Raw genomic sequence first — 22,164 nt, forward strand, 5'->3', positions numbered from 1 at the left:
GGCCATTAGGGGACAGGGGGGTTGGATGGGGCAGGAGTCCCGGGGAGCCGTCAGGGGGTGAGAAGCAGGGGGTGGTTGGATAGCGGCCGGGGGCCGGGCCACGCCTGGCTGTTTGGGGAGGCACAGTCTCCCCTAACCGGCCCTCCATACAATTTCGGAAACCCGATGTGGCCCTCAGGCCAAAAAGTTTGCCCACCCCTGATTTAAAGGGCCCTGGACCTCGTGCTGTCCTTTGGCACGGGGTGAATTCCACCTGTTGTGTCACATCATAGTTACAAAGGGACACACTCAGATTGAGAGGACATGCCTGGGACCTCAGTGAGAGTCACATGTGGGCAGAACCTGGCCTGAAGTGTGTTATCTGAAGCATTGTGGCAATGACTTTTACCAGACCAGTTAAGAGGGATGATAACATACTTGCTAACGTTTCTGATGGTGAATCCTGATTTGATGCCACATAAACATGCAGGGCACCACCTAAGATTCTGGGGCTGCTCATCAATTGAATTTGCTAGAAACAAATCCTGGCTCATCCTGGGCTGGAGGTCAGAAGAGGCAAGGCGTCTCTTTTCCCTTCATGTGCGCCTGGGGGCTTGATCCTGCATCCGCTGAAATCAATGGCACTGACTTCAAAGGTGCAGGATTGGGCCCTGCCGCATGTTGCCACTAGCTCTGCCTATGCAAAAGGAGTGAGCTGGCTAAGGTAGCTGGAAGAGGGTGGGTCCAGTGTGGTTGTGGGCGGGGCTTTTATATCGGTAGGAGAGAGAGGGTAGAACGCTCATAAAGTGTAGTGAGTTCCCAAGCCAGCTCCTCTCAGCTGTTCACACTACCACACACCACCTCTAGCACAGCTCATGTGCAGACAGGCAAGGTTTAGCCCTTCTTTAATTACCAGGCGATGGTGGCCTTCTTGCCTGCTAGAAGGGCCATCAGCTAGATAGTGCAGACAGATGCTCAGCGGGCATGTCAGCTGTTTCTGGCATTGCACAGGTAGTGCAATATTCTTAGCTACCAGTGTGGGCCTTGGAGAACCTCAATGGTGACACAACCGAACCAGAAAAGGCAACGCGGGTGTGAGGTGCCATTTTAACAGATCAGTCCCTGGTCAGTAAGTGGGCCTGAAAAGCACCTACTCACTGCTGAGATACCAAGGGACTGCAGAACGAATGGGGCCATCTGTTGTTCTGGGGCTGTATGCAAGCATGAGGATGTGCTCCCTTTTCCGGGGTCAGAGGCGAATGGATAAAGAAAGAGGTTTTAGCATGATTTAGGGGTGCAAGCCCCTACACCTCCCACTCCCTTTCCCTACGGAATATGTGTGTTACCACCAATGCTGTACCAGCTTTATTGGGCAGGAGGGAGAAAACATGCATACTCCCTGTCCCCGCCCTATCCTGCCCCCTCGTCCCATGTGGTTGCCCTGATACGCAGAATAGCTTCTGTATAGCCAGGGAAGGGGAAGGTGAGATGGTGGTGAATGGGCAGCCCAGTCTCCCTTTCCTTGTAGTGGGGGGGAGATCTGCACACAAGGTCCCCACCATGTATAGGTCTAAGGAAGATATCATCCTGCGCCAACTAGCACAATAAAAATACACAGATGATCCATTAGGAGAGAGAGCAAGGTGAAGTGCAAGGATTTTTTTTAATGCACATTTATTATTCTGATCTCCAGCTAATGAAATTCCACTGGACAGTCATTTAAACGTGATTATTAACCATGGGTGGTTATTAACCTATAGTTCGGGGCCAGCATGGTATTTTCAGTTCCACTTGCAAGAGCTCACCTTAGTCACTGATGCAGGACAGATATTAAAGGGTTCCCTCATGTCCACCACCTCCAGCTTCATCCCCACTGTGAAGAAGTGGCTCCTCAAATCAGCATGATCCTATGCATATATATGGGAAACAAGCAAATCTGCGTATCAGTGATACCGGCCACAAACTCAGCATTTATGAGAACCAAGTGCCCCAGCATTTTCTTTTACAAGAGGTACATTTGCCTGCAGTAATGAATCTGCCTGTATTGCCTAATTAATATGTTGCTCTGTGGCTTTGACTGCTTTCTCTGGGTGGACAGTTTTCCTAACAAAAGAAAGAAACCAAGTATAAACTTTTAAGCCAGACCAGGATAGGTGAGAGAATGAAAGGATCCCATACTAATGCTTGGATCCCATAGGATGGATATTCGGGGCCAAATCTTTCATTCCTTAAACAGCAACAACTTCCACTGACTTCACCTGAAATTTCTCAGTGGATGTTGGCAGCTCGTGACCGTGAGCAGCTAGATTCTCATTTTCACAAAGGTGTTTCTGTGCTGGTCTGACAGCATAACGGGGTCTTAAATGGAACAGAAATAGATAACTTAGAATATCGCTTGTGTAGGGTCCCCTCATCTGGTGTAAGGGATCTACGCCAGCCCTGTTCCTAGCCCTTCAGCACGGGGGGCACACTGGGAGTTGTAACAGGGGAATGTCAGGGGGGTGGCCAGAGTGCACTGCCCTATAGCTATTCTCCATTGCCCAAGGCCCATGGGGCAGATGTGAAGGAGAGCAGCCCGAAGGCTGCTCTACATTTACACAACAGGCTAGGCAGGTTCCTACGTGACAAGAGAACACAGGAAACACAGACACAACTTTAAAGAGACCTTAACCCATCCCCCACTTTGACCCTTACCAAGCATAGGTAACTCAAAATTAGGCCCAGTGACCAAAATCAGGCTCTCTAGCTGTTGAGACAAGGGACAGCACTAGATGTCAGCCATTTATTTTAAAAGCCATGCAACGAGACCGCACGTTACTGCCTTAGGGCTATGTTAAGCCTCACGAGGTGGGCGCGAAGGGATCGCACAGAAGTTGGGACACTCTGGCGGACTCAGCAAAACTGCCTGTGGTCATCAGTGCCCATCCAGATCTCCTGGATGGTATAGAAGAGGGTAGGGGCCATGTCTCTGCCCCCTTGGCAAGCCTAGCTCTGGTGAAGGCATTCAGGGGATTCAGGCCCTGGGATTGTGGCTCACCCCTATTCAGCATCACAAGAGATGGAGGTATGGACGGATCCTTGGTCCCTCCCCGAGCTTGCAGACCTGCACGGGAGTGGCAACAACCTGGCCCTCCAGCCACACAGGATTTCAACAAGGTTTCCCAAAAGTCACCACTCCAGCTGGCCCCCCTCAGCCGAGCAGAATAGGCCATGGAGACAGAACAAGTCCTCAGAACCCAAAAGGCGGGCAGCAAGGTTGCACATTTACAGGGCAGTGCGGGGAAGCCGGCCAGCACTAAACCTGGTCTGTGCATAAGTAAAGCGCCCTCCTCAAACGCTAAATCCACTAATGTAACAAAGGGCCAGAGTCTACCAGTCTAAGAGGAAGGATGGCGCCAGTGGTTATGGCATTAGGCTGGGATTCGGAAGATTCACATTCAATTCCCTGCTCCGCCAAAGGCTTGCTATGTGATCCTTGGGGGGGGTCACCTAGTGTCTCTGTACCGCTGTCCCCCATGTGTAAAATGGAGATATTAGTCCGGCCCTCCTTCACAGGGAGGGTGCGAGGTTTGTAAAGTCTGAGAAGTGATCAAATAACATTATCTCACTCAGGCTGAGCAGTACCTTACGCTGCAAGGAGAAGATTTCAGTGGAAAAAGAGACTGTGAATATGGGTGGATGAATCTGGACCTAAACAGACACTCTGATTTGCTGGCCTGTGCATGCACGATTAAGGGAGAGGTTTGCTCAACTTTGTAGGGAATTAATTTGGGTGTTCAAATGCCTTAATTGGCTTTTAAACTCTCAGCCTCCGACTCCAAACTGGGACGGTGCTAACCACGGATTTATCCTTTGCAAGGGGCAGGCAAGTCTTGTTCCCATTGTTTAGACACCTGTTTCCTCAACAAAGGACATCACAGGTAGAAGCCCTAGGACCGCATTGCATTAAGGATCACGTTTCAGTTTTATTAGCTCAAGAGTGATCTCCTTTCTGTGGTAAAAGAGTATTTCCGAACCATCAATCCATTAGCCAGTACATCTCCTGCGATAAGAGGTATTGTTTCACTTTAAAAAAAAATGCTCTGGACTCCAAATTGCATGGAGAAAACCTACTTCTATCTAATAGTACTTGGCAATGCCATTCCCTTCTACATTCACCGCTACATGTTATATTCCTGTCCTAAAGTGGTTTTATATTGATTCAAAGTAGTATGTCATTTTTTCCCCCTAGAACTGTCTTTACTTACGGATTTAACAGTTTCTATTTTGGGGAACTTCTGTTTCTAGTGACATTGAAGGAAGGGTTTTACAAGCTTTAGTAGAGACGGAGGAATCATTGTTTTAATCTTGCTTTGCACTTCTATCGTACCTTTCATCAGAGGATCTCAAAGCACTCTAAAAAACATTAATGGATTTAGTCTCCCTGCAGGGTAGATATTATTTTCTCCATTTTGCAGCTAGGGAAACTGCCGAAGGTTAAGTTAATTGCCTAAAGCTACACAGTAAATTAATGGCAGGGAAAGGAACACAACTCAGGAATCCTAGCCTCTGGCTGTATATTTTAACCATTAACAATAAAGCCTAGCGCTTATATAGCACTTTTCACTTGTAGATCTCAACGTGCTTTACAAAGGAGGACAGTATCATTACCCTCATTTTACAGATGGGGAAACTGAGGCACGGAGAGGCACTGACTTGAGACGCTTACTCATGTTTGCTAGTTATCATCCCCTCTGGCAAGGGCCCAGTCCTGCTCAGTTCTAATGGCACAATCTAGCCCACAAAAAGAGGGTGACATCTCATTTCTACTAGCCTTACGGTGAGCAGTACTTTATTCTGGGATCAGTCCCATTGCTTAAATGGGATTGCTCATGGAGTAAGGCAACTACTCGACAAGAGTCAGGGTAGCAGAATCTGGGCCTGTGTAAATAGTGCCTAGAGTGTATGATGGATGCTTCAGAAATGCATATCGTCATCACCACCAAAATCATCAGCTTTGCCACGGAATGTTTCAATTAGAGATGGGGCATGGTTGCAAAATTCAGACCTGAGTCCAGATCTAAATTTCAAACCCCCAAAGTTCGGAAGCATTTGGACTGAGGATTTTGATTTGGCTGTTACACAGGGTCCAGCCATGAAGTTCGTTTCTACATTTTGAATGCCCCAACCATTTGCTTCAAAGTATATAGACAGGGATCATTTGCAAAATGTGCACTTGGGAACTAGGTTTGGACTGCAACACCTTCCCCCAGATCTGGGATATGAACTATTCTCAAGCGTCAATACATTTTAAAAACCCAGATCCAGCAAAGCACTTAAGCATGTGCTTTACTTGAAATAAGTGAGTAGTCCCACTGGCCTCAAAGGGGGTTGCTCATATGCTTAAAGTTAAATCCATGTTTAAGTATTTTGCTGATTGGGGCCTAAATACCTAGATCATATTGCGAATCATTTTTATCTGCATCCATTTCTGGGGTTGAGTTTTCCATAGCTAGTTTTTGTTGTTACTTTCTTAAAGACAAAATTAATTCAACAGAAAGAACAACTCTGTAAAAGTCTAACAATACATAGCATGGTTTTGTTTCAAAAGCACATCCATGTCTGCCTTCGGATCTTATTTTGCAGCCCAGCACCTTAAAGTTTGAGCACCTTGCATGTAAAATCAATACCAATAGTGAAGTCTCTAGTGGACTTCATGGAGTCTCGGGTATTTATTTCTTTTTGGGGTCAAAACTCTACACAGGGTAGAGGTTTTTTTGGGGGGGGGAAGCGGGGGCTGATTTGTTTTGTTCAACAGTTGCATAGGGATTTAGGAGTAAAAAGGGGTGTTACTGTGGAATGTCATTCTTATGACATTTGCTTCACCCCTAAAGCCCGTTAGACTCTGGATTCACCTCTCTCTCCTGGAAGTTTGTTACACAATAACAATATTTATGAAAAACGTCTTAAACCACACTTTCACCTCAACAATGGAGGGGGGAGGGGGGAGAGAAAGGAAGGTCCCAAAACACAGTCCCTCCAGTCCCAATGGTCTGACTGCTTTGGGCCACTGGGAATTGGCGAGGCTACGGCATATGCTTCTCTTCAAAACTCCAATTAACTGACATAATTTCTAAGAATAGGTTTCACTGAAGTGAAAGGAAAGCTTTTAATTAGTATTAGTCTCAAACTGATACACTGCATAACGAACTGCTCTCTCATTCCTGTATTCACACTGCTACATGATATGCCATGTTAAACAGGGAAAAAAAGGACTTTCCTAGTCATTCCACATTGTGTTCTCTCTCCTGGTTTATTTCCTTCTATAAGGACGACCGAGTGTTTAAGGCACCTTTCTTATATTTAAATCCTCATTAGGCGCTCCTTGTTCTCCCAAAATGGATACCCTCTGCAGCGGGAGTTTTGGATGTACAAAGAAAGGGCTCGCTTCCTGGAAAGCAGTGAAGGCTAGCAGATCGGGCACTCTGCCGCAACTCGGGAGACTGGTTTTTAATTCCTGGCTCGGCTGGGTTACCTTGGGCAAGTGACTTCATGTCTCTGTTTCCTCTCCCGCCCTGTGTCTGGCTTCGCCTTTGGAGTCTGCCCCGAGTGAGAGATGGCCCATCGTTATGCTGTCCCAGGCGCACACCGGACACCAAGGTGATGAAGGGTGGCAAAATCTGGCCCTTTATTATTATTTCACAAGGTTCAACAGTTAAGAATCCAAAGCACATGCTTGAGCTGAGGCGTGAGGGAAGCTGCCAGCAGTCCGGGGGAGCTGGCACACCTCACAAACGCTGGGCTAGTCAGATCCAGGGCTTTGATTCAGGGTCTGTTATAAAGGTAGGGGCCACTTGCAGAATCCAGACTGGGTGTGGATAATAAACACTTTCAAAGCGAGTGAGTGAGTGGATCCAGGATTATCTCCACAATGAACAGGTGGGGACACCAAGGAGAAAATTACGTAATTCCCAAAGAAGGGGACTGGGCATTTGGACTCCTGGGTTCTATTCCCAATTCAGTCAGTGACTTGGTGTGGGACAGGTGACTGGTCACTTCACCTCTCACAGCTATCTACTCAAGGTGACCACGGCTATCAGAACCTGGCCCAAGAAGGGGGGGGCGGGCGCGAAGATGTCTTTGGCAGTTTCCAACATTTTATTCCCCTCATTTAATGTATGAGCCAGACTGTGAATCTTTACTCCTGCGGCTGAGCAATTGCTCGCCCCACGGACTGTAATGGAACTAGATAGCTGAGGATTTGGCCCACCAAGTTATATGGCCTGTATATAGGGCTTAGAACAGAAACGCCCCCTCAGCGTTAACCACAGAAGAGGGGTGCAGCGGGGAGGGGGAGGGGTGGAACCGCTAACCCACTAAGATGCTGCAAAGTTCTTTCCCGCCAAGCGCAATTTCTCCTCAGCAGCCTGAGCCCAGAGAATTAACATGGTACAAGCACAGCAGTAGCTCATTCGAAGGGGCACGATCTCTAACGTAAGCGATTACGGCCTACAACAGCGTTCCTGAGTTATGAAGGGCAAATTACAGAACCTCTGCTGAACGAAAGAAAGCCTGTCATCTACAGTCTGGGCCACCTCGGGAGTAGCCAGAGCTGTAATGAATCTCACCGAGAATCTCAAGAGCAATTAAACTGAACCGCGTTCTCGCTGGCGTCTAGGGCGAGCACAGCAGATGCAATTGCAGATCTTCCAACGTGCTTTTTGCGTTGTTGGAAAGATGGCAGTCAACAGCTACGTTTGAGTAATCATCATAACAGTGGGCTGCCCTTTACTATGACACACGCTGCCGCAGCACCTCTCAGCGGAGGATCTCAGATTGCTTTGCAATCATTAGCTAACCAAGCCTCTCTGCATTTACATGCAGTATAATCCCTGGTTTTCATGCCCACAGAGCTGCAGGATTCGATGGTGTGAGAGGCGAAGTGATCAGTCACCTGTCCCACACCAAGTCACTGACTGAATTGGGAACAGAACCCAGGAGTCCAAACGCCCAGTCCTCTTCTTTAGGAATTAAGTAATTTGCTCCTTGGTGTCCCCACCTGTTCATTGTGGAGATAATCCTGGATCCAGTCACTCACTCACATTGAAAGTAGGGTTTATTACCACTCAGTTCGAATGCTGCAAGTAGCCCCTACCCTTATAACAGGAGCCTAAACGATTTAGTGCCTAAGTAAGTTAGACTCCTAATGCCCATTGGAAGTCACTGTCCAATGGGACCTCCAATGGGAATTAGGCACTTAACCTGCTAAAGCACTTTTGTAAACACTAAGTGCCTGACTCCCATTGAAAGTCAGTGACTTTCAATGGGTGTAAGAAGCCTAATTCACTTAGGCACTTTTGTAGATGCCTAAATACCTTTGGAAATCTAGCCATTAGGCACTTGGGTGTCTAATTCTTGTTGAAAGATGTAAGCTCCTAAATCACTTTTGAAACTGGGACTTAAGCACCTAAGCCACTTAGGCAGTTTTAAAATGTTACTCAAAGCCGTATTTTGAGCTGGCTACTGTAGCTGCTCCCACAAATTTTGAGGAGTGCACCCATTCTGCAAATACACAACCACATTCACAGTCCTTTCTGCTGCTACCTGCATACAATTATAAACCACAGTTTGGCCTAGCGTTGGGAATAATGGATCCAGCAGTTTATACAGCGAGCTAGAGATGAGTTCAAAATGCAAAATTCAGCTTCTGATTTCAAACACTCCCAAGCTCTGGGCTATTCAGATCCAGGGCTTTGATTCAGGGTCCAGCATGAAGATGGGGCCAATTGCGGAACTCAGAACTGGGTTTTGATATTGAACATCGCCAAAGTGACTGGATCCAGGATGACCTCCACACTGAACAAAAATGAGTAAACAAATGATGAGCCTGATTCTTCTCTCCCTTCCACCAGTTGCACTGGTGTAAAACACTAAAGACTTCAGCTGTGTCTGTACTTTATTGCTACAGAGGCACAACTACAGCTGGACCAATGTAACAAATAAATACCTATCTCAGAGAACTGGAAGGGACATTGAAAGGTCATTGAGTCCAGCCCCCTGCCTTCACTAGCAGGACCAAGTACTGATTTTGCCCCAGATTCCTAAGTGGCCCCCTCAAGGATTGAATTCATAACCCTGGGTTTAGAAGACCACTGCTCAAACCACTGAGCTATCCCTCCACTACCACAATGGCAGGGGTTCTCCCATCATTGTCGTTAATCCCCCTCCATGAGAGGCAGTACCTAAGTCGACGAAAAAATTCTTCCGTCAACCTAGCGCTGTCTACACCGGGGGTAAGCTCAGCTTAACTACGTCACTCAGGGGTGTGGCTTTTTCACACACCAGTGAAAGTTAGGTTGACCTAACTTTTTAGGCCTTCAATAAAACCTCGCCTTGGTTTATGCTGCTTGGAGGGAGGGGCGGAATTAGATCACGAATTGTATTTTTTGATCACGGATCGTATTTTTTGTTCTGACTTTTCAATAATATGTTCCTCCCAATGTTTTCCTCAGTGCCCCTGGGAACTGGGTGTTTCCAATAGTCTAATTTTAAGCAGACAGTTCATGTGTGATGTTCAGTTCAGGACAGAAGGAAATGTGATAAGAAGGATCTCTAAGCTGTCTCCACAGGAATCATGCCTTTCTTTTTAATTAACAAAAAAGAGCCCTCCCAAATGCAGTCCCCTGCTTTATTTCCACATGAATTGGGCTTGTTTGCAATTCAACTTCCTTTTCTAAACATGGAGACATTTCCATGAGGACACATTCAGGGGAAAAGAGACAGCAGAAGCTGGGGCTTGCTGGTTGGACAGGCAGTGCTGGGAAAACACTAAAATTTAGTGTGGGAGGGGGAAATCATTCGAGATATTATGACCCCCCCCCTCCCCAGCAGAAGTAACTGTTAAGCTATCTGAACCCAATTCTGCCCTCTGATGTGTGACTCGAAATCCATGGAAGCCCTATGCCTACATCTGAGGGCCGAATTTAGTCTTCGGTATTTTAGGCGTCCCCTGTTCAATAAAAAATAGTTACCATAGAAACAGCCACATTGCAGAGTAGCCATTCTAACTCTGAAATACAAAGCACCTTTGCCTTATCCCTCTGCCTGATGCAGATGGCATAAAATGCAGCCAGGCAAATATTCCCTCACTCCCAGGTTCTAGGATTTTTCTGGATGGTGGAAACGCAGAAAGTAGAGCAAGAGTTAAAAAGACTCTCACCTACATACATGTTACTGCCTTCAAGCAAAAGTAGAGGGTTAGGAACCTCCAGCCAACCCAATCACTTTACAGCCATTCACTAATGAATCCTCGCTATGTAATACGTATTATCCCCATTTTACAGATGGGAAAGTTGAGATGCACAGAAATTCCTGCCAAAGTTTTCTAACTAGAGTGTCTAAAACGAGGCCCCCAAATCCATATTTAGGTATCTGGGTAAGTAGCAGGACTTTTAAAATGTATTGAGCTTTCACAGCTACTCATTTGGGCCAATTCTTCCCTCACCTCTAAAGGTGTAAATCAGGAGTAACTCTGCTGAAGTTAATGGGACACAGCAGAGTAAGTGAGGTTAGAAGCTAACATCAATGGGAGCTGTGGGTGTTCAGCATCATTGGCAATCAAGTCCCTTATTTAGATGATTACATCTATAGTTAAGGGCCAGATTCTGCTCTCATTTATCTCATAAATCAGAGTAAGTCCACTGAAGTCAATGGCTTTACTCCAAATTTACACCACTGTAACTAGGAGAAGAATCTGGTTCTAGGTGCTCACTGTTAAGCATCCCAGTCAGAAAATGTGTGCACTAGTGACATGGCCAAGAACAAACAGCAAGTCAGTGTCAGAGACTGAACTCTGGAATTTCCCCTGGCCCCATTCTATCAGCAGTACATTAGGCCATTCCACCCCACTAACCTCTGGCTGGCTGAGCAACCACTGATGTTCATTAGTAAAACAAAAGGGTGTGTGTTAAAAAGCAAAGCCAGGGGGAGGGGTACTTACATGGCTCCCATCCCCACTGCATCTGGGTGCCTCACAAATATTAATGCATTTAGGTAGGGATGTGTTATTATCCCCATCTGTAAGAACTGAGCCATAGAGAGGTTAAGAGACTTGTCCAGGGTTCCACAAGAAGCCTATGGCAGATGCAGGAACTGAAACCCACATCTCTTGAGTCACAGTCCAGTGCCTTAGCTACAAAGCCAACCTTGCTCCTGGAAGGGGTGAAGGGTTGCAAGTTGATAAGGCTCTTTAAGATATGGCTAATCACACTATTTAGGGCCCTACAAAATTCACAGCCATGAAAAAGGCGTCACGGACCCTGAAATCTGGTCTTTTGTGTGCTTTTACCCTATACTATACAGATTTCATGGGGGAGACCAGTGTTTCTCAAACTGGGGGTCCTGATCCAAAAGGGAGTTGCAGGGGGGTCGCAAGGTTATTTGGGGGGGGGGGGTCACAGTATTGCCACCCTTACATCTGCACTGCTTCAGAGCTGGGCGGCCAGAGAGCAGCAGCTGTTGGCCAGAGAGCAGCCGGAGAGCGGCAGCTGCTGGCAGCGCCCTGCCAGCAGCAGCACAAAAGTAAGGGTGGCAATACCATACTATGCCACACTTACTTCTGCGCTGCTGCCTTCAGAGCTGGGCAGCTGGAGAGTGGCCGCCGCTGAATGAAGGCCCAGCTCTGCAGGCCACAGCAGAGAAGTAAGGGTGGCAATACCATACCGTGCCAGCCTTACTTCTGCGCTGCTAGTGGTGGCTCTGCCTTCAGAGCTAAGCTCCCAGCCAGCAGCCACTGCTCTCCAGCTGCCCAGCTCTGAAGGCAGCGCTGCCGCCAGCAGCGCAGAAGTAAGGGTAGCAGTACTGCAACAACACCCCCCCAATAACCTTGCAACCCCCCCCACAACTCCTTTTTGGCTCAGGATCCCTACAATTTCAACACTGTGAAATTTCAGATTTACATAGCTGAAATCAGGAAATTTACCATTTTAAAATCCTACAACCATGAAATTGACCAAAATGGACCATGAATTTGGAAGGGCCCTAGCCAAATTACATACGAAGATAAAGAGATTGAAGGAGCTCAGACAGAAGCGGATCAAATGTAAGGGATTAGCAGGGTGAGTCTATGCAAAGCGTAGCGCAGCCATGCAAATAGCAGTCAGGAAGTTAAGGATCCCACCAGAAGGCTGATGAGAGTTATGGATGCGAAGGAACAGATGGAGTATAAACAACCTGGCAGGCTGTAGCAAAATGGCGACGAGCAGGTTATTAACGCACAGCATGCATCGCAAACGCCAGCCAAGCAATCAGCGCTTGGGGAGCAGGGAAATGCTTACATTCAAGTTCGGCTTCTAAGTTAAACCAAAGCACGTCCGCTTTAACCAGCGGCGGCAACACATGCCCAGCTATTACGGGAGTCGGAGAAGGAAAAACCTATTAGGTCATCTAGTCCGTCCCCTTCTTCCATCCAGGACTGTCCCCCTCCAGACCCTAAACTGGGTCTCGCTTACTTTTCAACTTCTCAAGAAGAGCTGGTCAAAAAACCAAATTGAAATGATCAGATCATCATGACAAGTGTTGGGATAATTTTGCACCTTTTTTGGTCAAACTCTGGAAGAAAAATGCCATAAAATTGGAAAAAGGGGAAAAAAATATTCATTTTTTACCCATTTTAAAAACATTTAAATTCTAACTAAAAGTGACACTGAAAGTCCAGATTTTGGATTTTTTTCAACCAGCTCTCATTATAAGGGGTGGTGCTTCCACTCCTGGCCTTAGGAGACTCTGAAGCCTAAAACTTTCTTAAAACTTCATCCCATTACCCAAGGTATTGATTATTACCATTGCTGGGACAGTGGTAGTGTCCGAAGACCCCAATCAGAATCAGGGACCCACTGTGCAAGGTGCTGCACATACACATAGAAGAGATGGTACCTGCCCCAGACGATCTAACATGCAGCGAGTGAGTATAACCAACAATTGGAAGGTCTGGGGTAGAAGCCCAAGGGGAGCAGGAATAAGACCGTCCAGTTACTGTGGTCTAGCTACGTGCATAATTTGATGAATCCAAATCATTTAAAAGTTTTAAATAAATAAATTCCAGCAGCCTGCCCCAACCTAAATAATCTCTCTCTCCCCCATTTTTAAACACTTCTAGTACTTTGCATCTGATGCTCATCCATCATTTTATCCAAACTCTACAGATTGGATGTGACTTTTAAAGGGGCTTCATTTTTAGCACTCATAGATTTTAAGGCCAGAAGGGACCTTTATGATCAACTAGCCTGACTTCCTGCATAACACAGATGGTAAAATTTCACCCAGTAATTCCTGCATTAAACCCAGTAACTTCCAGTTGGGCTACTGCATCTCCATTTAAAATATATCCCATCTTGAGAAAAAGGGGCAGATCCTACAGTGGTATAAACTGTTGTCGTTCTGGGACAATGTACATGTGTGTGTGTGTGTGTGTGTGTGTGTGTGTGTGTGTGTCTTCCCCAAAGACTTTAAGTGACGAGAACCCAACATATCCCTAGGCAAAATGTTTCTGCGGCTAATTTGCATCACCGTTAATAACGTGTGAGTTATTTCTTGTCTGAATTTGTCTAGCTTCAGCTTCCAGCTGTTGGATCTTGTTGTGTCTTTGTCTGCCAGATTAAAGAGCCAGCTAGCATCCAGAATCTCCTCTCCAGATAGGTACTCATAGACTATTTGCAGGCTCAGCTGTCAGCATGCACGAATGCGGAAAGAGCAATACTGGTGCTACTGTCCCAAGTTACACGTGGAGAATCTGAGGCACAAAGGGGTTAGATCAGTGTTTCTCAAACTGAGGTCGCCGCTTGTGTAGGGAAAGCCCCTGGCGGGCTGGGCCGGTTTGTTTACCTGCCCCGTCCACAGGCCCGGCTGATCGCGGCTCCCACTGGCCGCGGTTCGCCGCTGCAGGCCAATGGGAGCTGCTGGAAGCGGTGGCCAGTATGTCCCTCAGCCCGCGCCGCTTCCAGCAGCTCCCACTGGCCCGGAGCAGCGAACCGCGGCCAGTGGGAGCTGCGATTGGCCGGACCTGCAGACAGGGCAGGTAAACAAACCGGCCTGGCCCGCCAGGGGCTTTCCCTACACAAGCGGCGACCCCAGTTTGAGAAACACTGGGTTAGATTATTTATTATTATTTGTATTAGAGCAGTATAAAACTTCTTTATACAGCCTGTTCTAGGAGCTGTGGCTTGCCAAGCACTACATTTAGTAGTAAAACACTCAGAATATTCACTAGCAGTTATATCCGTTTCCTCCCAAAGGATCCCATAGCATTTTACAAACCACATGCAATATCTGTGCCAAATGACAGTACAAGACGCATGTAAAACGTCACCAGATAGGAAAGGGTAATATTTTTCACCCTACTTGCAATAGAGAGGCAGTGTTGCCTAGTGAATAGAACACTGCATAGGGATGCCTGAGTTCTTGTACTGGCTCTGCCACTGGCCTGCTGGGTGACCTAGGCAAGTCATTTCCCCTCTCTGTGCCTCAATTTCCCCAACAGTAAAATGGCGATAATGGCACTGCCCTCCTTTGTAAAGCAGTTTGGAACTGACGGCCGGATGGAGTGTCGTATAAGAGCTAGTAGTTATTAATATTATTGTACTTGTGTGCACGGATGACACCAGGGGCAAGTCAATGGCGTATGAGGCCCCAATTACAGCCTGCTCCTGCCCCACTGAAGACAGAGGAAGTTTTGCCGTTGAATGTAATGGGAGTTGATCTGACCCATACGTACAGGAGTCACTTTACCAACCACAGAATGGCAAGCATCGCTCTGGAATTAGGTTGCAAAGTGCAACAATGGCTCTATTCTTCCTCTGGAGACTGACATGGGTGGTGGATATCATAGGCTGGGGGAGGCTCAGCCTCCCTAAACAGCCTGGTGTGGCCCAGCCCATGCTCCGCCCCCAGGTCTCTTCCTGCTTGTTTCCAGTTCCCTTCCCGCTCTCCTGTAGCCCAGAGGTTGGGGCTGGCAGGCTGAGGCCAGTGCTCGTAAGGCCCGGTGCTCGGGGCACTGGAGCTGCCCCGCCCACCCAGCGCTCCAGGGCTGGGGGCGCTGCGGCTACGCCGCAACATCTGGTGCTTTGGGGAAGGGATTGGGGGCGCTTTGGCCATACTGCTCACCCACCCGGCACTCTGGGGCTGAGGTTGGGGGCGCTGGGATCAAGCCGCCCACCTGGCGCTCCAGGGCTGGGGGCGCTTGGGTGGCCTGGGGGGCCAGCGGCTACCGTGGGGGTGCTCTGGGCTCCAGCAGGCGAGGTGGGGGTGATAGGGGAGGGACCTCGGGCAGCGGGTGGGACAGGGGCTAGTCTCCCCCAACAGGTCATTCACCCGCCGTCCATATGTGCGCAACTGAAACTGCAAAAGTAATTTAGACCCCAATCCTGCAAAACACTTACGAATGACCTTAACTTTAAGCATTGACTTCAACTGGATTACGTGTGTGCTTAAAGTTAAAGACGTGCTTAAATGCTTTGCTGGATCAGAATCGATGGAATATAATTACCCAAACCGGAATTTACCGAGTCCAGCAGAGTAGACACTTACACTTTTGCAAAAATGCCCCCGGATCTTTAACAATTGCATGATCTCTGTTTTACAGCTCATTTAACAGATGACAGCTATAGCCCCACGGAGCCCTGTTGCACCATGGGGAGGAATTAGTTCTCCTCTGACTTTCAGTGAAGACCACCACCTTCTGGATCACCACCACCACATTTTTGAGTATCTCAGGTTTTCCTTGGAGGTCTCTCATCTAAGGAGCGGCCAAGTCAGACACTGCTTAGCTCACAAGAGCAGATGAACCCATCATCAGCTGGGGCAGCTGCTGGCTTTTTTTAGTTCATGCCCAAGTCCCCACCAGTGGCAGGACATTTTCAAACCGCACAAACGCTGAGGCCTTATTGCTTAATTAAAAGATTTTTGTGCCAGACATTTAGACAATGGGCCTGATCCTCCACATCCTTATGCTGGTGTAAATCAGGAGTAACGCCGATGAAGTTAAACCAGCATAAAAGCAACGTAGGACAGGAGGATCAGGCTCGGTATGTTTTGAATGAAGGAGTTTCATAGATTCATAGATTCATAGACTCTAGGACTGGAAGGGACCTCGAGAGCTCATCGAGTCCAGTCTCCTGCCCGCATGGCAGGACCAAATACTGTCTAGACCATCCCTGATAGACATTTATCTAACCTATTCTTAAATATCTCCAGAGATGGAGATTCCACAACCTCCCTAGGCAATTTATTCCAGTATTTAACCACCCTGACAGTTAGGAACTTTTTCCTAATGTCCAACCTAGACCTCCCTTGCTGCAGTTTAAGCCCATTGCTTCTTGTTCTATCCTCAGAGGCTAAGGTGAACAAGTTTTCTCCCTCCTCCTTATGACACCCTTTTAGATACCTGAAAACTGCTATCATGTCCCCTCTCAGTCTTCTCTTTTCCAAACTAAACAAACCCAATTCTTTCAGCTTTCCTTCATAGGTCATGTTCTCAAGACCTTTAATCATTCTTGTTGCTCTTCTCTGGACCCTTTCCAATTCTCCACATCTTTCTTGAAATGCGGTGCCCAGAACTGGACACAATACTCCAGCTGAGGCCTAACTAGAGCAGAGTAGAGCGGAAGAATGACTTCTCGTGTCTTGCTCACAACACACCTGTTAATACATCCCAGAATCATGTTTGCTTTTTTTGCAACAGCATCACACTGTTGACTCATATTTAGCTTGTGGTCCACTATAACCCCTAGATCCCTTTCTGCCGTACTCCTTCCTAGACAGTCTCTTCCCATTCTGTATGTGTGAAACTGATTTTTTCTTCCTAAGTGGAGCACTTTGCATTTGTCTTTGTTAAACTTCATCCTGTTTAACTCAGACCATTTCTCCAATTTGTCCAGATCATTTTGAATTAGGACCCTGTCCTCCAAAGCAGTTGCAATCCCTCCCAGTTTGGTATCATCCGCAAACTTAATAAGCGTACTTTCTATACCAATATCTAAGTCGTTAATGAAGATATTGAACAGAGCCGGTCCCAAAACAGACCCCTGCGGAACCCCACTCGTTATGCCTTTCCAGCAGGATTGGGAACCATTAATAACAACTCTCTGAGAACGGTTATCCAGCCAGTTATGCACGCACCTTATAGTAGCCCCATCTAAATTGTATTTGCCTAGTTTATCGATAAGAATATCATGCGAGACCGTATCAAATGCCTTACTAAAGTCTAGGTATACCACATCCACAGCTTCTCCCTTATCCACAAGACTCGTTATCCTATTGAAGAAAGCTATCAGATTGGTTTGACATGATTTGTTCTTTACAAATCCATGCTGGCTGTTCCCTATCACCTTACCACCTTCCAAGTGTTTGCAGATGATTTCCTTAATTACTTGCTCCATTATCTTCCCTGGCACAGAAGTTAAACTAACTGGTCTGTAGTTTCCTGGGTTGTTTTTATTTCCCTTTTTATAGATGGGCACTATCTGGACCTATTGGCTGAGTAAATGAAATGCAAGCTTTTGTCAGCCAGGTTCATCTTGTCCTCATACCCATGTGTCATGAAATCCCAGCTCCAATGAAGTGAATGGAAAAACTCCCCATTGAGTTCAGAGGGGCCAGGATTTCAGCCATTATTTTAAAATAATAGTAATCAAATAAAACCAAAGGAAAATAATGGATGGGAGGGGGAAGAACCAAGATAGGCTTCAAAATACTGCTCCTGCTGAAATCAATGGGAGTTCTGCAATTGACTCACGGAAGCAGAAATGGACCCCAAATCAGAACCTAAGCCAGATCATCAGCTGGTCACCAGTGGAGTAACTTCACTGACATAAGTGACTCAACAGAGCTACTCTGACCTGGCCCCTTGCAGTCAAATGTTGCCTCTCATCCCCAGTTTTGGAGACTGACATAAAATGAGACACAGACATGAGTCTCTCTGGTTTTGCAAAGCAGGTGCCTGACTGATGGTGACGTTTTCAAAGCAAAACAAAAACCACTCTGTGCTTTACTCATTTGCAATTGAAACAAGAAATGGGCCCGGAGCAGAAATATTTATCCAACCCCCCCACCATTTAGTGGGTGTTGGTCCTGCTTTGAGCAGGGGGTTGGACTCGATGACCTCCTGAGGTCCCTTCCAACCCTGATATTCTACGATTCTATGAATAGATGCCCAGAATCAGGGGCTTGGAGAAGACAGGGCTGAGCTGAACCTCACCCCGGATTTGGTTTGACGAAACAAAAAGCACCTGTGCTTTTTGCCTTTCTTCGTGTTCAGTCCCAAAGTAATGCTCATCTTAGTCGATTCACTGTGCTTTGCGCTGCTCTTTCCTCTTAACAGATAAGCAGCCCAGCAATCTCCCACCACAAGGCACCTTAAAAGTGGGACTCACTGAGTCTAAAAACACAGTCCTGATGCCATCATGCAAGTAAGCGGACATAAGTTTGCACGCTGAGAAGAGAGGATCCCACAGCCAGAAGGAGTACATTCAAAAAAGCTTTTTTTGTGCCTTGCCAGGAATATTCTGAACTCTTTCAAACATGGAATATGATCAGGAATCGAAATTAAGTATCAGCATCACCTCTTTGTGGTCTAATCCTAGCACCACCATGGTTTGACCTTGAAACAGATAAATGAAATAGAAAGTGTATACTCAGAATCATTAGTAATATGGGGACAGTGTCTGGACATCACCTTTGTGCAGACAGCCAACGCGAGGCTTATGCATCCCTTACGTGCTGGTTATAGTCTCAAAATAGGGCATAAATGGGACTTCAATGAGCACGGGCTTTGCATTAGCCCTCTGCCAGATGTGGATTTCACCCAGAGAGTTTTGAATAAAATTGTTCTAATTAAAGTGCTTCTTAGTTGGACCACAGAGCCCATAACCCTTCCTAGGGAGTTGGCTGCACCTGTCTTTGGAAAGTGAAAATAAAGGATGGGAGATTGGGCAGGGAGAGTGATCTAGTGGGTAGAGCCTGGGACTCACGAGATCTGGCTTCTATTCCTGGCTCTGTCACTGTCCTGCTGTGACATCTTTGGCAAGTCATATCCCCTCTCACTGCCTCAGTCTCTTGAGCTGTAAAATGGGGATAATTATACTGTCCTCCTTTGTAAAGTGCCTGGAGATCTACCGATGAAAAGTGCTATACAAGAGCTAGGTGTTATTGTCAGCAGAAAAGCACAAAGTGGCTGTCTTTCCTAGCAAATAAATAAAATATAAACCAGGGGTTCCTTAAAGGACACAGAATTATAGAATCAGAGGGGTAGCCGTGTTAGTCTGAATCTGTAAAAAGCAACAGAGGGTCCTGTGGCACCTTTAAGAAGCTTCTTGCATCTGAAGAGGTTCTTACCCACGAAAGCTTATGCTCCCAATACTTCTGTTAGTCTTAAAGTGCCACAAAATTATAGAAATGAAGAATTGGAAGGGATCTTAAGAGGTCATCTAGTCCAGCCCTCTGCGCTGAGGCAGGACAAAATAAACCTAGATCATCCCTGATAGGTTTGTCCAACTTGTTTTTAAAAACTTCCAGTGATGGGGATTCCACAACCTCTCTGGGAAGCTTATTCCATTCCTTAACTACCCTTCCTAACATCACCAACAACAGAGTAAAAGTCAACCCTGTGTAAGGGGCCAGCGCCAGACATCTGTAATTGCTTAGTGCCCATGTAACCCCTATTTTGGGGATGCAGTAGGATGTGAGTGATGCACTGGCCTTGTACTGACTCGCTGCACAGTGGTGAATTCCACTCCCATAGAGAGTAATGATGAAACCTATATTTAAAATGCTTGGCGAATAGGAAGCAGAGGACTATGCAATGATGAAGGAAGGGATTAATTTATTAATGGAAATATCCTATCTCCTAGAACTAGAAGGGACCTTGAAAGGTCATCAAGTCCAGCCTGCTGCCTTCACTAGCAGGACCAAGTACTGATTTTGCCCCAGATCCCCAAGTGGCCCCCTTCAAGGATTGAACTCACAACCCTGGGTTTAGCAGGCCAATGCTCAAACCACTGAGCTATCCCTCCCCCTGAGGCTGAAGATTTGCAAGGAGATGCAGTGCACACCTGCTAACGGGCTCCATAAGACAGTCTGACAAAATTCACTCATCTGATCTTGCTCTCATTGAAATCAATGGGATGTTGCCATTGACTTCTATGGGAGCTGGATTGGACCTGGAACGTGCAGCTTCTTGGGATAAACACAAAAAAAGAACTAAGAGTTTCTGAAAAGATTTTACCAACAATAGGGTGAAACCTACCATAGTGCAGAGGGCCAATATAAGGACTTTGAAACCCTGGTCCTACTGTGTGCTGTACTGGTCAACCCAGCTTAAAAAATGGTATTGCAGAACTGGAAGGAGTTTAGAGACAAGTGATAAGAATGCTCCTGGGCTCCTACGAAGAGAAGCTGACAGACTGGGACAGTTCGCCTTAGAAAGACAATGGATAAGAGGGGACATGGTAAAAGTATACACAGTCATGAATGGTCTAGAGAAGGTAGATAGGGAGAACAGAAGCACCCAGTCTCGTTACACAAGAATAATGGGATCTTCTATTAAAGTAAAAGGTGGGAAATTCAAAACTGATAAAAGGTGGAACTCTTTGCCACTGGAAGTAACTGAGGCCAAGAATTTAAGAGATTGGATATTTATATGGCAAAATCAAGAATATTCAGAGTTATCATAATCACTGACAACAGACTTTTGGAAGGGATTTTAAATCTTGTGTTTTGGGGCTGAAACCAATCTCTGGCTATTACAGACCAAGATGAGATCTAAGTGGGGGTGGAGGCAGATTACCCCACATCCGCTTACTGCAGGGTTCTTTCACCTTCCTTTGGCGCTGGAGACAGGATACTGGACTAGATAGATCTTGGGTCTGATCCAGTCTGGCAATTCCTATGTTCCTAAGTCCCACTTAAACCCTACTTTGAAGACATAAGTAGGACATAAGTGGTGTCTTTTGCACAAGCCTTACATAGCAATGTGCTTTAAAAAAGGGAGAAAACAATGCCAAGCACCCCCTACTCCCATAATAATCTTTGACTCCAAGGAGTCAATTTTCCAAATGGAAAATCTGTAGAACAACAACAAAACCCTTTTATTTCAGCTTATGCAAAAATCTCACGGGTGACTTTTCGCAGCATGACCTACTAGAGCATCACTCTCCTAGCAGAGTTAAATACAAGATGCTATTCACTCCCTGATGTATTTATTCATTGGTGGCTCTCTAATTAAAGAATAAATGGGTCTCTTTTACCTTGAATACTTCCATTGGAAGAGGAAACTTTGCTGCATCATTAAGGGATTTTTCCAGAGCGCATTTCCACTCAGATATATTCTTCAGAGAATAGATTTCTAAAACAACAACAAAAAAAATCACATAGTTGTTTAAGGACCAAACACTCCTGTAGCATGTTAATCTCATACACTATGTAACGCCACAATCCCAGTAAAACCAACAATGCAGCGTATACCCCGTACTGTGTAGTTCTGGTAAAAACAACAAAGAAGAATGACTCCACTAACACACAGAGCCAGAGAGTAATGTACTTTATTTCCTGCAGAAAAACAAACAAGACAATGAACACTTTTCAGGTTTTTTGTCAAAAAGCCAAAACTTGAAGTTTGAAAACCAAAAACTGAACTGGTTTTATGTTTGGCTGTCAAAAACTGATATTTTTGCTGTTTGGGGTTTTACAAGCAAAAGCCGAAACATTTTGACAAAAAAAGGGAAATGTTCTCATAAACGCTGTTCTCATTGGTAGTAGAAAAGGCACTTTCTGTTATAAAAAATAAAATAAAAATTTGCAACCAGCTCTATACACAGACATACTTGTCAATATAACAATCAGAGTACAATAGCAACCCAACAAATAGTCTTCACAACTGAAATCCAGTTACACTACAGCAGCTTCTTTAAATAGATTTAATATCGTTAGTTATATTACCAAATCCTTTAGTGATTCATTCCAGTAAAATGCCTATGAATCATCTACTGTAGGGACAATACAGTGATGGAGAATTTTATATTGGCTGTACTTCTGTTCTAGGAAACATATTGTTATCCAGCACACAACAAGTTATTGCAGAACATTCATCTCAAGCTCTTAAAGTTACGAGATCGACAGATAGAGTGCAACAATTATTAAAATGGAAATGAACAGAAT

General features: G+C 46.0%; 1 protein-coding gene across 1 annotated transcript in view; it reads right to left on the bottom strand.

Annotated features, from left to right (window-relative positions):
• The window catches only part of SFMBT2 (Scm like with four mbt domains 2), a 166,129-nt gene that overhangs the window by 67,944 nt on the left and 76,021 nt on the right, over positions 1-22,164 (bottom strand). The window contains exons 6-7 of the mRNA XM_029910851.1: positions 21,255-21,352; positions 1,785-1,886 (exon numbers count right to left, since the gene is read on the bottom strand). Coding sequence (XP_029766711.1) covers positions 1,785-1,886; positions 21,255-21,352 — 200 coding nt within the window. The remainder of the gene's footprint in view (positions 1-1,784; positions 1,887-21,254; positions 21,353-22,164) is intronic.

This window comes from Terrapene carolina, unplaced genomic scaffold (assembly GCF_002925995.2).
Source record: "Terrapene carolina triunguis isolate 2854851 unplaced genomic scaffold, T_m_triunguis-2.0 Scaffold68, whole genome shotgun sequence".
Taxonomy (NCBI): Eukaryota; Metazoa; Chordata; order Testudines; family Emydidae; genus Terrapene; species Terrapene triunguis.